At 39.9% G+C, this 16,408-nt stretch overlaps 1 protein-coding gene across 1 annotated transcript; it reads left to right on the top strand.

Annotated features, from left to right (window-relative positions):
* Positions 1-372: 372 nt before the first annotated feature.
* Positions 373-6,707, top strand: tmem251 (transmembrane protein 251). The gene is made up of 2 exons (XM_072568314.1): positions 373-546; positions 4,187-6,707. The coding sequence occupies exon 2, from the start codon at positions 4,206-4,208 to the stop codon at positions 4,599-4,601; it is 396 nt and encodes a 131-aa protein (XP_072424415.1). The 5' UTR covers positions 373-546; positions 4,187-4,205; the 3' UTR covers positions 4,602-6,707.
* Positions 6,708-16,408: the final 9,701 nt, after the last annotated feature.

The following is a 16,408-nucleotide window of genomic DNA, read 5'->3' as shown; positions in this document are numbered from 1 at the left end:
AGTGGTCGGCCACAGGGTGGTGAGGTTGTTGGGTGCATGTGTACCAGAGATGTTCCCTGAAACGGTCTGCAAGTTGGCATCCTGTCTCCCCGATGTCGAGGAGACCACATTGAGAGCAATGGACACAGTAGATGTCGCGTTTGGATGTGCAGGAAAATCCTTGAACAAATCCTTTGGTGCCTTGGGCGGAGGTGTGGGCGCAGGTTTTATACCTCAAGGTAGCATTGAATTTGTGACTCGATTGCCTTGTCCCAGTGTGTGTAGAGGGAGGTGAAGTGAGGTCCTCCAGACGCTAGAGGCGCGCTGGGGCTCACACGGGCCGCTGATATTAGAGGTCACCTCTTGTGCCCTGGTTTCCCCGGCAACAGCCCGGATCGAGTTGGTCAGGAGACGGAAGTGGGTTGATTTGTGACTCGTCAGCCGGCGCTGGCCGCGGAAACAGAGAGAACGGAAGCGATGGATTGAAGCAGGGAGGGGGACCGAGCGCCGCGGCGGCCCCTTCCCTTCCTCTCCCCGGCCACAGCAGCGTTTCCTTTCTTGACAATGGTGAGTGTGGGTCAGGGGCCCCGGGGCCTCGGGTATTGACAGCCCCTCAGAGAGAGAGAGGACCGGCTCGCCGAGCTGTCTCTCTTCATCAACCCCCCTTCCCCCCCCGCAAACCGCAGCCTCCTGTCGCCCTGGCTCTGGGGTGGCCATCTGCACCATAACCTGAGCTGACACTCTCCTACCCCCCAGGGACAGGCCTGCCCGGGGTAGGGGTGCAGCTGCACTGTCGGAGGAGCCGGTTTTTTGCATAAATCCATCAACTGCTCTCTATCTCACGTGGTCGTTTAAAAATAAATCACCCCTCCCATTCTTGACAAATAAGAGCGACCAAGTTTTCCGCCGTGTTATGACTGACAACATTATTAACAGCGCAGATTAACCGGTTGTTGCTGTGTGTGGGTCTCTTCCTGCCACGTTTTACTGCATTGGAACAGCGACTTAGGTTCGAAAGTGCCCAAAATTGACCAGGAATGGTTTGCCTGACCGCGGGGTATCCCAAAGTGCTTCATGGATGTTCGTCTGTCATTGTGTCAGGGCTGGCCTTAATAACAATTTTGCAACTACACGGGAAGATCTTGAGCAGATCATCTTGGGTTCACACAGCAGTGTTGTTCTGGGGTAGCGCTGCTTTGTCAGAAAACTATTTCTGAAACCTCAACTGCTTGCTCACGTGGATGAAAGATCTTGTGCTGTTCATACAAGCACAAGGAAATTATTGGGAATTACAGCAGCAGAAGGTTAACATGAAATCATACCTGTTTACAACAGTACTCATTCAATGAAGAGCTGTTCAGAATGTTTCTATAAGATGTGATGAGTAACTCCATAAATAAATTTATTACTTAAATAAATTTGAACAATTTTATTGGATTGTAGTATCCTTTGGGAAAGACCTTGGCTTTGTACTCTTCAGACCTTTTGCAAAAGAAATTTAATTTTCAATACTTCAACCTAAGTAGTTGCCTCACTAACTTGTGTTTGTGTGACCGTATGTGGTTTTAAGTTGGTGCTGAAACAGTAAGTTGCTACAATGCCATCTTTATGTGAAATCATTGGAGAATGTATTGCCTGATTTATACCTGAAAGTGAACCTTCTAGAACACTTTGCATTTTCCTGCAGTGCCTTTTTTTTAAGGGTTACTGCTTTGTTACCCTTTGATTATAGTTTGCTGTATTCCCTGGAATTTAGAAGAATATGGTTTAATTGCAACATTTTGATGCCGTTTCCTGACTGGGGAATCTGGAACACAGGGTCTCAGGATAAGGGATCAATTATTTAGAACTGCAATGAGCAACAATTTCTTCACTGAGAGGATTGTGAATCTTTAGGACTGTGAATGCTCTGTTTCAGTGCATTTTCAAGACAAATGTTGGTATATTTTTTGTAAAGGAATTGAAGGATAAGGAGCAAGTGCAGGAAAGTAAAGTTAAGGCATAAGATCAGACCTGGTCGTATTTATTGGAGCATGCTCAAAGAAACAAACTCCCTACTGTGTCTTTATGCATGGAGCAAATCCCCTCCCGCAAACAAATTGATTTCCAAATAGCTCGCTGTTGGAGAAACTGACTTTTATAGGTGTCTCAGCATGCCATTGAGCTGGTGGCAATACATTTGTGGCCTGGTTGTTGTTTGAAAATTTACTGATTTTGTTGACTAGTGGATGAGCTGATAGTCCAGTTGTTGTAGTAATAATTCATCCTGTTAGCAATTATGATGTCTGCTTAAATTAGCATGTTCCAAAGCAAAATTGATCACATTGGTTCTTAAGTAAATTTTAAGGCAGTTTTTATCTCAGTTTAAAGCCTGTTTTGCCATTTCTTTCCAGTAACATTAATCATTGAGTTGTCTAACACAAATATGTTGCTCCTGAGTAGGAATGGATGTATGTGAATGTATCGAATGTACATCAGATGAATTGTCTTAACAGTCATTTCTGAAATGATCAAGCACTTAACTGATGTAGAATAGCCTTATTTGGTTGGCTGAGAGAGAAAAATGCTGTGTTGGAAAAAGAACTGATGAGTGATTAACATCAATTATTGTACTCTTTGGAGCCAGCATCTTTGTTTGAAAGGAAGGGAGTGAATATTGTAATCTATTTCAATGTATATATGAGAGCACAGTTGTTCTCATTGCACTCCTCCATTTGATAATGTGGCAAAGAAGTTTGCTGAATTCTGCTTCCACTTTGCACTGTGGAGCACATCTCAATCTTTTTAAAAGAAGATCTGGCAAGGCAGATATATTGAAGAATGCTTTCCAATTGCATAAAGGGGAACAAGACATTGTTTGATCAGGGTAATTTGAAACAAAGGTACTCTTTTTGATAAAGCCCTTGATGGTTTCTTTCAGCTATATTCCCAGCAAGCTCTTGAACTTTCCAGACACTAACATTTGAAATGAATACAGAAGAATAGAAATTAGGAGGAGTGGCACATTTGATCCTTTGATCCTATCCACCATTCAAGAAGATCATGGCTTATCTAGTTGAGCTCTTATCCTCATTTTGCCTGACACCATAATCCTATACTACCTTGTCTGTCAGAAATCAATCTCATTCCACCTCAAATAAATTTAAAACCTCCACTAACTCCAGAAGAAGAGAATTTCTGTCCATGTACCTGCCCAAATGACTTTTAAATGTTGTAATTGTAACTGCCTCCACCACTTCCTCTGGCAGCTTATTCCACATATGCATGAAAAAGTTGCCCCTCAAGTCCCTTGTAAATCTTTCCCCTCTCACCTTCAGCCTATGCCCTCTAGTTTTAGACTGGCTTTCCTTTCTTCTCCAAAAATTGCCACAGCACTGCAGTTGTGGTCCTTTTCCCTGCCCATCTACTTTATCCCTCTACACTCAACCCATTCCTTCCCAGAATATGATAAGTTAATCTTATCCTGACTGTCCATGCACTAGCCTGCACTTTCAATGGGCCATTCTCTACCTCTATAGCCTGATGTCCCCAAATACCTTCCTTCCTTCTATTGTTTCAGTGCAAGGGAACCATAGACCTGGGTGTAATGGAGGCAATTACTTAGTCACCCTTAACATGGTCTTCTCTCACCACTCCCATGCACCTTTCCATCCAAGAATAGGAGATATAGCATTTGTCTTTTTATCCCCCCAGAGAACATTGAAAGGGTCTCTCAGCAATGTGAACACTCTTGTGTCACTGCAAGTTGGATGAAGAATATCTTCCCCCACATTCAGAAGCTGAATGGCCTCTCCCCAAATCTGAGTTGCTGGCATCTCAGCAGGTGTGGCCTTGAGTATTTTTTACATAAATACTTTCTGGAATTGCCAAGTAAGAAGGAGATCACTAAGGCCAAAAACACATTTGCTTTTGAAAGCAGCGAGAATGATAAAAAATGGAGGTGTTGGTTGAGGGGTCACTGGAGAAATGATGGCTGAATGAGTAGGACAGTATTCAAACATTAGAGAGGCTGTAATGATCAACCCAGCTTCTTTCAGTTGCTGACTGTGCATTTACAAGTTTGTTCTTGTTTTAACACTGATAATCCTGTCTTCTTCAGTGGGAGAACTGTTTGTTTATAGTCTTATGGTGGTAGGGCAAATCCCAAGTCAATGATTCCCTTGTAGATTTATTGTAACCCATTTTTCCTCCTTTTTTTACATTGCAGATAAAGTAGGTTATGGAGAATGATGAACTTTCGCCAGCGAATGGGTTGGATTGGAGTAGGATTATATCTTCTAGCAAGTGCTGCAGCCATTTATTATGTATTTGAAATAAATGAAACTTACAACCAACTGGCTTTAGAGCATATTCAACGGAACTCTGAGGACCTGGGCAATGGAGCCTCTTGGACACAGACAGTAACAGCGCGCTTGTTTTCACTCCCATTCTGGCTGTGGGGTTTCCTGTTTTTGATTCCATACCTGCAAATCTTCTTGTTCCTTTACTCGTGTACACGAGCCAATCCCAAAACAGTTGGTTACTGTATTTTCCCAATCTACATGGCTGTTGTTTGCAATCGCCACCAAGCTTTTGTCAAAGCCTCCAATCAAATCAACAGATTGAAAATAATTGACACATGAATGGACCGATCACTTTAGGTTATGATAAGTTAACACCAAATCAAGTTTCAGAGCATGGATGCTTAGTGTGATGTAATCTGTAATGAAATGTCTGGCTGCACCGAATTTCATTACTGTGGTTTTAAAAATTATGTTATTTGGGATAGTACAAATCCTGCAGACAATGGTGTAAGATGACATTGTTTGGATTTTGTTCATATTTAAGAGTCAATCACCATGAATCACTCCAGTAACTCCATTCAGCGTGCACTTTTCAGGAATTTTCATTATTTTCCAATGGGAATTCTCAGCTCTTTAAGGCTATTTTGGTGGAATGGGTTTTGTTTCATCCTGATGTTTTAAACCTATATTTTTGTCTTTTGCACTTCTGTTTTTAACTGTAACTTAAAACAAGGTACAGTAAATGTTTTTTTCAACTTCTAGCAAAATGTTTAATTGGGTTAATTCAAACAACACTGATTACATTCACACCAATCATTTTTGGAAATGGTGTGTTTTCAAAATGGCCTTGTGAATAAAGATTATTTGACCATCTACTAATGTCATTTCCTTTTTTGTTTGCACAAAACTTTAACCTGTGTTCGCTTCAGTTCCCTTGCCAGTATGTAGCAAAGGAAGATAATTCACTGTAAATTCATGTATTCTGTTAATAAAGGGCTAACCCTATAACTAAAGTCATTTTGGATAAACCGAAAGAGCTGGTAAATCTTTTTTTAAAGATTGTAAAATCACAAGGTTTTGAACAAAATGAGTAACCTAGTTCACTAGGTGTTACAGGCCAATCGTATTTTGGGTGATTAATGTATCAATGTGAGTCTTGATTATTGGCAATGTAGGGAAGGGATCACTTATTTTCTGTTTGGTTAATTTTCAAATATAAATTTAAACAGTACTGGACTCTATATTAAGATCATGGTCAAACTAAGATTAATCTGTACTAAATTAGTAGCTATATATCATGCATTGTAACCTGATCAGAAATATTTGAAGGAAAACTGGATTTTAAATTACAATCGTAAGTCCTTCACAAAAATACTGATGAGCAAAAATCAGCTTATTGTCTGATGCAGACAAAGTATCACTTGCAGAGCAGCAGATTGTAGTGAAAAGTGTACCGAATGACACTGCCCCCTCTCAATGCTTTTCTACAAATTCTAATGCAAATTGTTTTTATATTTTTAGTGAAGAGCACTTCAGTGATCATACCACAAGGAGAGATCTTTTTTAAAAAGTAATTTTATATAAATTTGATTTGCAACTTATTAACTTATGCCTGGAAATGTCAGCTGCTTTTAGGATAAATTAAATTCCTTGCAACATTCATCTCACTTCCTATTGTAACTTTATTATTGGAAATGGAAGAGAAAAAGACAACTGCCACAAACTTAACCTGACACAATTATATAAAATGTATGAAAGAAGCCTAGCTGAGCCCAAATAGTGCTGAACAACCAAGATAGGACTAGCATGCATCTATTGTTGTCTCTTTGCCACCAACCCCTCTCCCTCCCTCATTTGAATGTTGAAAACTACATTTTGGGAAATCACCTGTATTTGTTGCACAATTTGGCCAAATAGGGATTTATTTAAAGTGTCTAAGTTCCAAAGTGATTGATCATATATACTTCGAAATACTTCTGTAGCAATGTCATCAAGTGCTGTTCAAATGCTGATCTGACTGTATAAAATGAATAGCTGAGGAATGAAGGGTTGTTGATGTGAGCTGAGGCAGCTAATACTTTGTTCTCTCCTACCTGGGGTACAAATTTGGATCGTTCATCCATCTGAATGGAAACAGCAGACGGTGGAGGGGATGTTTTTATTCATGTGTGGCTGATTGCATATAAAATTAATTTAATGGTGTTGCCATAAACCAATATTGTAATATGGAGCCAATAAGACAGCTGTGAATGTTTTGCTTTAAAAAAGTTATATTAAAGCCATTTAAGTGTTTAAGATTTGTGCTAGTGTTTGGAACCCCAGCGCACATCCAGAATACAGATGCCTTTTATCTGATATGTAGACAATTGTAAGAAATATGGTGCTGGATTTGCTGCTGCTTCTATTATTACAAAATTTTCTGCAAATAAAGTCTTGTCTTTTTAATGAGTGTGAACATTTGGTTTAAACCAGTTTAACAATATCAAGTATTATATAGACTCCAAAGTGTCTTGCTGTTTTCAACACCAGAGTGAAAATAATTCATTTCTAGGATTGTAAATTTGCATGTGCTAATGGTGTCATGAGATGGGATTGGATCCAATCAAATCATCTTGCTGACTCTAAAGTTGTTTAATAAGAAACATATGGTTGAGTATTGTTCTGCCAAATTAAAAATGTTCAATATTTAGTTTCGGTCCCATAATTTTTGTGCATTCTAAATTTAATTTCAGCATCTGTGTACTTTACTGTTACCATAGTAAACCTCTATTGAATGCAATTCTTCAGCAAACTCCAAAGAAGCAAGGTTGGCAGTTATCATCACCACCTGATTTATAGGTGAGATTTATAAATGTGGCAAAGTATGACAATGCTCTTAATAACCTTACATTGCATCAAAGAACCATGAACAGTATAAATGCTATATTATTTGACATCGTTTAGATCAAGTTAGCAAAGTCTGTATTTCACCTTTTTAAAATCTCATAACTGCCCAATCAAATGGCTTGCACATGTAAACGTTGCAAACGGTCTAAATCTCCCAGCTTACAATTTGTCCATTGTAGAATTGTCCTGTAGTTTGGTTTCTAAATGTTCGTTTGGATCTTTGTAAAAATAGTTCAACATAATCAAAACTAAGGCAGTACCATTCATTCCCTCAAAGATAACTTTTCAAGCCCTCTTAACTTCTGACTTGTATTTTTGTATAATTTAATTCAAGAGTCTCAGTGTAGAAACAACAGGCTGCCAAGTAGTAAAGTAGTTGTAATATAAGAGTTAAATCATCTATCTCTGTTATTTTATGTGGAGAACTGTACAGGGAATAAACATGTACTGAATTCCTAACAATTTGTGGGATCAGTTTCCTCTTTCTGTACCTTGTGTGCACGCTAGCCATGCAAATGAGTACAACTTTTAAATAATTTAACTAATATATGACATTTAATTTCCTTGTCTTTTATTCGTGTGTAATTGTTTTACTTGAAACTGTTAAAAACCTAGAGATTGTTAATCCAATACACTTTCAATAGCAATAGTCTACCTCTTTTTAATACATTTTCATTTATTGAGTATATAGTAATTTCTGGCCTTGTATTTGATGTTTAAAAAGTCAGAGGTTTCTTGATCTTTTGGACACACAGGTTTCTTTGGTATGGAAGCTAATGTTAAGAAGCATTTGTTTTTAACATATTCTGGAAGAAAAGCATCCTGGTTCATTCAAGATACAAACGAACCCTTAACTAGTCCACTAAACTTCAAACATATGATTTAAAAGTTACTTTGATTTGGGTAAGTCTACTGCTGACTACTGTGTGTTTCAGATCAAACAATTCAATACATGCTCTATGAAATTTGCTGATCTCAGACATTTGAATAGTCAGAGCATTGACAATTGGTTCCAATGTGCCATCATATTGTACAGTTATTGCAAAGTGATTGTATATAGGTACTGAGCAAAGATTCATGCTTGTGATTATCTCAGTGACTGAACAGCAAGAATGGCCATATTGGCTTGGTATGGGACAGATGATTCAGGTTCATAGTCTGAACAGAATAAATTTTATATTTACATGACAGACTTGGTACTAAATTGTAAGTAGGAAAGGAAAGAGAGGATGGGTTTTAACTTTTGCACAAATAGACTCAGCAGGTGATTATTTTCATGGCTGACGACTACATTTTATTTTGTATGAACTCTCTACATCCCATGAAGTTTTTATTTTCCCAAGAGTGTTTACCTTTCCTGTCCATGACCTGGAGTAGAATTATCTTGTTTACAGTACAGTAACTAGACATCCAGGTCAATAGAAACTGAATCATGATAAACAATGTTTATGTTTATACATTGAAGATGTATCATTATCAATTCAATTATTGTCATATGATCCTTTTGCTTTTGAAATACAATAAATATTGTTTTAGTACAGAATTGTTTTAAGTGATTTTTGATGAGTTAAAAAGAAATTGAAAGTACATCAGTGATCCCCGGAGAAACAAACTTTTAAGCCTTGGCTTACTAATGAAAATAAAGTTTAGAAATTTCCAACAAGTAACATAATATATAAACAGATCAAGCTGAGCTATCAAAATAGGAGGGTAGAGAAATAGTTTCCTTAAAATATGAACTTTGTAACATATGTACAAAACATTTTAAAAGTGCAGTTATGATCCACCCTTGTCGTCAGCACATATACCACCTTTACCTGGCTAAGAAGGGTCACTGGACCCAAAATGTTACCCCTACTTTCTCTTCACATTTGCTGCCAGACCTGCTGGGTTTATCCAGCAACTTTTTTTTTTGTCTAAAACACTGGTGTATATCTCTCCTTCTGGACACTAAAATGTTGGAGAAGGTGCAGAAAAGATTCACAATGATTATTCAAAGTTCAAAAGCTTCAATTACGTGAATAGGTTTGAGAAATGCATAATTCCCCTTGAAAAGATGTGGTAGAGATATTTAAAATCATTAGAGGTCTGAACAGGATAGAATGGGGAGAAACTGTTTCCAGGGGTGGAAGAATCCAGAACCAGTGGATGCAGATTTAAAATGATTTAAAAATCCTCCATCAATGCTTGTTTTGACAGGAAGTTGTTTGAAGCTGTAGTGCACTGCCTAATACAAAGGTGGCAGCAGGTTAATGTGGGGCCTGTAAAAGAGTTGAATAATTAACTGATGAGAAAAGTGAGGGGAAGCTATGCTGTACTTTTTTTTTGCTGCTGCAAAGACCTCCAATACCCCCACACCAGTCAGTTTACTCAGATCCAACAAACAACTGTATAGTCATGTAGCTTGAAAGGAACATTGAAAGGGAGTGAATAAGTTGTACTAGGTGGATTGTTATTACATAGAGCTAAGACAGATATGGTGGGTCGAATGAGGACCACCTATGTTGCAATCATTCTGTGCTTCTAACAGATCATTTGACAACTTTGGGTAAAACAAGTCAAAACAACAGTTTGAAATGGGAGAAGAACAGACAAAGGAAGCTCATGGTGAGGTCAGTGCAGGAGAGAGAGAGGAAAAAGAAACTGGCACAGTTGTGAACCTGCACAGTTACTGCCTTTGCTGTTTGAATTCATGTATCGCTGGACATCGGAGTGCGTCTGGGAAAATTAACAAACAGTGAAATTCACAACTGATTGTGGAGGAACTGTTTGGGCAAAGTTCACAGCACAGAAGCAGGTAGGTGTATTGTTTTTAAGTGACCTACAGAAAGGCTGCAGTCATGAGTGGAGAGGGTTCGTTCTTGATTATATGTTTTTTGAGATATGTCTCTTGATTAAACTTTAAAACATAAGCCATAACTATTAATTTAACTTGGAGTAGTGTTTTGTAGAGGAATAAGACTTATTTTCTGGATCTGTAGATTATGAAGGAGCAAAATTGGCCTTTAGTAAAGTGATATGCGCTTCTTGTCAGATGTGGGAGTTTAAAGAGAGTTTAAGGGTTACTGTGGATTATATCTGCAATAAATGCTGTTGGTTATGAATCTTATCAGATCGAATGGATCAGTTGGAGAGACCGTTAGAAGCAATGAGAAATTTGCAACAGCAACAGTATGGGATGGATGACAGTGAAAGGAAGGGGGGAAAAGTCTCAGAGTCACATAGATGGGTTAACTCCAGGAAAGGTAAGAGAGGTAGGCAGTTAGTGCAGGTGCCTTCTGTGGCTATATCCATTTCAAACAAAATGTAGGAGGTGATGGATTCTCAGGGGAACATAGCACAAAAGCCAAGTTTGTGATATTGAGACTGGCTCTAATGCAATGAGGGATACGTCGGGTTCCAAGTGATCAATTGTGTTAAGGGACTCTCCAGTTTCTGTGGCCAGCAGCAAAAATTCAGATTGGGTGTTGCTTCACTGGTGCCAGGATCAAGGATGTCTCAGAGAGAGGGTGTAGAATATTCTCAAGGGGGAGAGAGGCCAGCAAGTGGTCATTGTCCACATTGGAACCAACGACAGAGGAAGGGAAAAGGTTGAGATTCTGAAGGGAGATGACAGAGTTAGGCAGAAATTTAAAAAGGAGGTCCTTGAGAGTAGTAATATCTGGATCACTCCCGGTGCTATGAGCTCGTGAAGGCAGGAATAGGAGGATAGAGCAGATGAATGCATGGCTGAGGAGCTGGTGTATGGGAGAAGGATTCACATTTTTGAACCATTGGATTTCTTTTGGGGTAGAAGTGACCTGTACAAGAAGGATGGTTTGCACCTGAATTGGAAGGGGATTAATATACTGGCAGGGAGATTTGTTAGAGTTGCTCGGGAGGATTTAAGCTAGTAAGGTTGGGGGAGTAGGAACCCAGGGAGATACTGAGGAAAGAGATCAATCTGAGACTGGTACAGTTGAGTACAGAAGCATGACAAACAGTCAGAGCAGGCAGGGACAAAGTAGGATTAATAAATTAAACTACATTTATTTCAATGCAACAGGCATAACAGGGAAGGCAGATTAACTCAGGGCATGGTTAGAAATGTGGGACTGGGATATCATAGCAATTACAGAAACATGGCTCAGGGATGGGCAGGACTGGTAGCTTAATGTTTCAAGATATGCTACAGGAAGGATAGAAAGGGAGGCAAGAGAGGAGGGGCAGTGGCGTTTTTGATAAGGGATAGCATGACAACTGTGCTGAGGGACAATATTCCTGGAAATACATCCAGGGAGGCTATTTGGGTGGAACTGAGAAATAAGAAAGGGATGATGACCTTACTGGGATTGTACTATAGACCCCAAATAATCTGGGAAATTGAGAAACAAACTTGTAAGGAGATCTCAGCTATCTGTAAGAATAATACAGTGGTTTTTTGGTAGGGGATTTTAACTTTCCAAACATAGACTGGGACTGCCATAGTGTTAAGTATGTACAAGAAAATTTTCTGATGCAGTATGTGGATGTACCTACCAGAGAAGGTGCAAAACTTGACCTACTCTGGGGAAATAAGGCAGAGCAGGTGACTGAGGGGCCAGCAACCATAATTCTAAATGATTTGAAATAGTGATGGAAAAGGATAGACCAGATCTAAAAGTTGAAGTTCTAAATTGGAGAAAGGCTAATTTTGACGGTATTAGGCAAGAACTTTCAAAAGCTGATTGGGGGCAGATGTTCGCAGGTAAACGGACGGCTGGAAAATGGGAAGCCTTCAGAAATGAGATAACGAGAATCCAAAGAAAGTATATTCCTGTTAGGATGAAAAGAAAGGCTGGTAGGTATAGGGAATGCTGGATGGCTAAAGAAATCGAGGATTTGCTTAAGAAAAAGGAATCATATGTCAGGTACAGACAGGATAGAGCAAGTGAATCCTTAGAAGAGTATAAAGGCAGTAGGAGTATACCTAAGAGGGAAATCAGGATGGCAAAAAGGGGACATAAAGTAGCTTTGGCAAATAGAATTAAGGAGAATCTAAAGGGTTTTTACAAACACATTAAGAACAAAAGGATAACGAGGGAGAGAATAGGACCCCTCAAAGATCAGCAAGGCAATGTTTGTGTGGAGCCACAGAAAATAGGGGAGATACTAAATGAGTATTTTGCATCAGTATTTACTGTGGAAAAGGATATGGAAGATATAGAAAGTAGGAAAATAGATGGTGACATCTTGCAAAATGTCCAGATTAAAGAGGAGGGAGTGCTGGATGTCTTGAAACACATAAAGGTGGATAAATCCCCAGGACCTGATCAGGTGTACCCTAGAATTCTGTGGGAAGCTAGAAAAGTGATTGCTGGACCCCTTGCTGCGATATTTGTATCATTGATAGTCACAGGTGAGGTGCCAGAAGACTGGAGGTTTGCAAACATGGTGCCACTATTTATGAAGGGTGGTAAGGACAAGCCAGGGACTATAGACCAGTGAGCCTGACGTCGGTGGTGGGCTAGTTGTTGGAGGGAATGCTGAGGGACAGGATGTACATATATTTGGAAAGGCAAGGACTGATTAAGGATAGTCAACATGGCTTTGTGCGTGGGAAATCATGTCTCACAAACTTGATTGAGTTTTTTGAAGTAACAAAGAGGATTGAAGAGAGCAGAGCGGTAGATGTGATCTATATGGACTTCAGTAAAATATTCATCAAAAGTTCTCCATGGGAGATTGGTTAGCAAGGTTAGATCTCACAGAATAAAGGGAGAATTAGCCATTTGGATACAGAACTGGCTCAAAGGTAGAAGACAGAGGGTGGTGGTGGAGGGTGGTTTTTCAGACTGGAGCCTGTGACCAGTGGAGTGCCACAAGGATCGGTGCTGGGCCCTCTACTTTTTATCATTTACATACATGACTCGGATGCGAGCATAAGAGGTACAGTTAGTAAGTTTGCAGATGACACCAAAATTGGAGGTGTAGTGAACAGTGAAGAAGGTTACCTCCGATTACAACAGGATCTGGACCAGATGGGCCAATGGGCCGAGAAGTGACAGATGGAGTTTAATGCAGATAAATGCGAGGTGCTGCATTCTGAGAAAGCAAATCTTAGCAGGACTTATACACTCAATGGTAAGGTTCTGGAGAGTGTTGCTGAACAAAGAGAGCTTGGAGTGCGGGGTCATAGTTCCTTGAAAATGGAGTCGCAAATAGATAAGCTAGAAAAGAAGGCATTTGGTAAGCTCTCCTTTATTGGTCAGAGAATTGAGTACAGGAGTTGGGATGTCATGTTGGGGCTGTACAGGTCATTGGTTAGGCCACTGTTGGAATATTGTGTGCACCTCTGGTCTCCTTCCTATCAGAAAGATGTTGTGAAACTTGAAAGGGTTCAGGAAAGATTTACAAGGATGTTGCCAGGGTTGGACAATTTGAACTATGAGGAGAGACTGAACAGGCTGGGGCTGGTTTCCCTGGAGTGTTGGAGGCTGAGCAGTGACCTTATAGAGGTTTACAAAATTATGAGGGGCATGGATAGGGTAAATAGACAAAGTCTTTTCCCTGGGATGGAGGAGTCCAGAACTAGACGGCATAGGTTAGGGTGAGAGGGGAAAGATATAAAAGGGACCTTAGGGACAACTTTGTCATGCAGAGGGTAGTACATGTATGGAATGAGCTGCCAGAGGAAGTGTTGGAGGCTGGTACAATCGCAACATTTAAGAGGCATTTGGATGGGTATATGAATCAGAAGGATTTGGAGGGATATGCACAGTGTGCTGGCAGGTGGGACTAGATTGGGTTGGGATATCCGGTTGGCATGGACCGGTTGGACCGAAGGATTTGTTTCCATGCTGTACATCTCTATGACTCTATGAACAGACCATCAATGAATGGCAATATTATTGTGAGCTAGTGGGCGGCACGGTGGTACAGTGGTTAGCACTGCTGCCTCACAGCGCCAGAGACCTGGGTTCATTTCCCGCCTCAGGCGACTCTCTGTGTGGAGTTTGCACATTCTCCCCGTGTCTGCGTGGGTTTCCTCCGGGTGCTCCGGTTTTCTCCCACACTCCAAAGATGTGCCGGTCAGGTGAATTGGCTATGCTAAATTGCCCGTAGTGTTAGGTAAGGGGTAGATGTAGGGGTATGGGTGGGTTGCGCTTCGGTGGGGCGGTGTCGACTTGTTGGGCCGAAGGGCCTGTTTCCACACTGTAAGTAATCTAATCTAATCTAGTGTTTACGGTTCAGTAAGGTATATGATTCATACATATTTTAAATGTAATTTACTTGAATTGAACATGAATTTGAATTTGTGGCTTGCTGGCTGTGTGTACCTAAAGGAGTTTCATGATTAACTTGTAACTAATTGTATAGACATGGAGATTTATTTTAAAACTACGTGATAGGAGGGAGATTAATGCAATTTTTTTTTACATTGTTTCCTCAAACTCTCCCAAAGTAACATTCAGATTGACAATTCTGGATGTTTTTTAAGCTTAGGGAAAACTCCCATAACTTTGTAATTGTTATTTTGGTTTGTTTAGGGCAGTTCTGCACATAGTAATTGGAAAAACCGGATATGTAAAGCAATTGCTTACACGCAAGGGAGAAGATTGCTTTGAATTGTTAAAGAAGTTAACTCATTGTGAGGAATTTAGTTGATAAATTCTAGACCAGAAGTGTTTGGTTAAAACCCTTGAAGAGGTCACATCACAGTGAGAAAGTTTACGTTTGGTTATAAAATGAATAAGGAAGAGGCCATCAGATTTTCGTGAATGGGAACTGAAGTCACAGCAAAGTCAAATCTAATGTGGGACAGAGCATTCTCACTGGTGTTTGAGTACTGTGGTGGATGCTGTTGGGATTAATGAGATTGTATTTTCTATTGTGTGTTTCAAAACATTTAAATATGTTATATGGACACAGTTTGGTTTATTCCAGTTCAGTTTTACATGCAATAAACTTGTTTTATTGTTAAAACCAAATCCACAACATTGCATGTTTATGCATTGCAGTGAGAGCTCACCTTGTCAAAAACACAAACAGTATGAATTATCAAGCCTGATTTCAGTCGGCATCTGACAAGTCTAGTAATAATTCCAGCTGGGATCATATTATAGTCATATTATGCAATTACTCAATCTTTTTAGAACCATAACTTTATTGAAAAAGGTTTTTATTTTTCACAAAATTATAAAAAGTACAAAGGTCTTATTAACAATAAACTACCTCCTACTCTACAAAACAAACCAAGACCATCACAAAGCTATGGAACAATCTTTCCAGGTTACAACTCGATAAGTAGTTGAACTTAGCAAATTAGTTTAAATTAGCTTACTTTATACTGAACTGACTTAACTTTGACTCAATCTAACTTGATAGGATTAACTTAAATTAACTCGACTCATTAAATTAAATTACACCACTCGGCGCATTCCCACCAAAGCTCCCATCCAAGGGAGCGTTAGTCATTATACCTGTATTTATTCAAGCTTCCCCTGCAAAGGCCCCCAGACTGCCAAATAGATATATAAAGGGCCGGTCAATGTGGCTAACAAGTCCATGCCTATGTAAATTAGGAAGGGAACTACAGAACTACATAAGAACTGTGGGGCGGGGTGGGAACCTGAGATCCAGCTCATTAAAATGTTCTTCCTTGCACAATGCTTAAGAATATTGAATAATCTCTTCCCATACTCATCTAATGAGGGCAGTTTAGGCAGTCCCAAAAGAAGGAATACCAGATCCACCCTAACTTCAATTCCCAGAATCTCCTCCACCTCGTTCACTATGGCACCCCAGTACCTGTAGATCTTATGACACAACCACAGACAATGTGTCAGGGTGCCAGTACTTGTTTTACATTGCGGGAACCGTGGAGCTGCTCCTTTCTTGAATTTTGCTAATCGCTTTGGAGCCATGTGGGCTCTGTGGAGAATCGTCAATTGCATATCGAGATTTTCTTCACATTTTCCCACATGTCCTCCCATGTTTCAGATGAAATTTCTATCCCTAGTTCCTGACTCCAGACTCCATAGTCTTTTCATATCCTCAAAAGGTGTCCCTTCTCTGTAAATGATATAGAGCACTGACTAAGAGTGTGCCCACACACCAGAACACTCTTCTCTCCAGGTCAGACTTGTAGGGCTGAGTTAAATGCGTGGTCCTGTCTATAATCCCTAATCTGAAATAATGGAAAAGGTCCCAATGGGTAGCCCATTGTGACTTAACTGGTCACAAGACATCAAGACCTCTCCCTCAAATAGGTCTCTCAAACAGGAGATTTTCTTGACCTC

Source organism: Chiloscyllium punctatum, chromosome 4 (assembly GCF_047496795.1).
Source record: "Chiloscyllium punctatum isolate Juve2018m chromosome 4, sChiPun1.3, whole genome shotgun sequence".
NCBI lineage: Eukaryota > Metazoa > Chordata > Chondrichthyes > Orectolobiformes > Hemiscylliidae > Chiloscyllium > Chiloscyllium punctatum.
Note: the sequence above shows the minus strand (reverse complement) of the source record. Positions and strands in the feature narration are given on the sequence as shown.

Bases quoted from the DNA above. Each gene is read 5' to 3' on its own strand.
- tmem251 (XM_072568314.1), top strand. From the start codon at position 4,206: ATGATGAACTTTCGCCAGCGAATGGGTTGGATTGGAGTAGGATTATAT.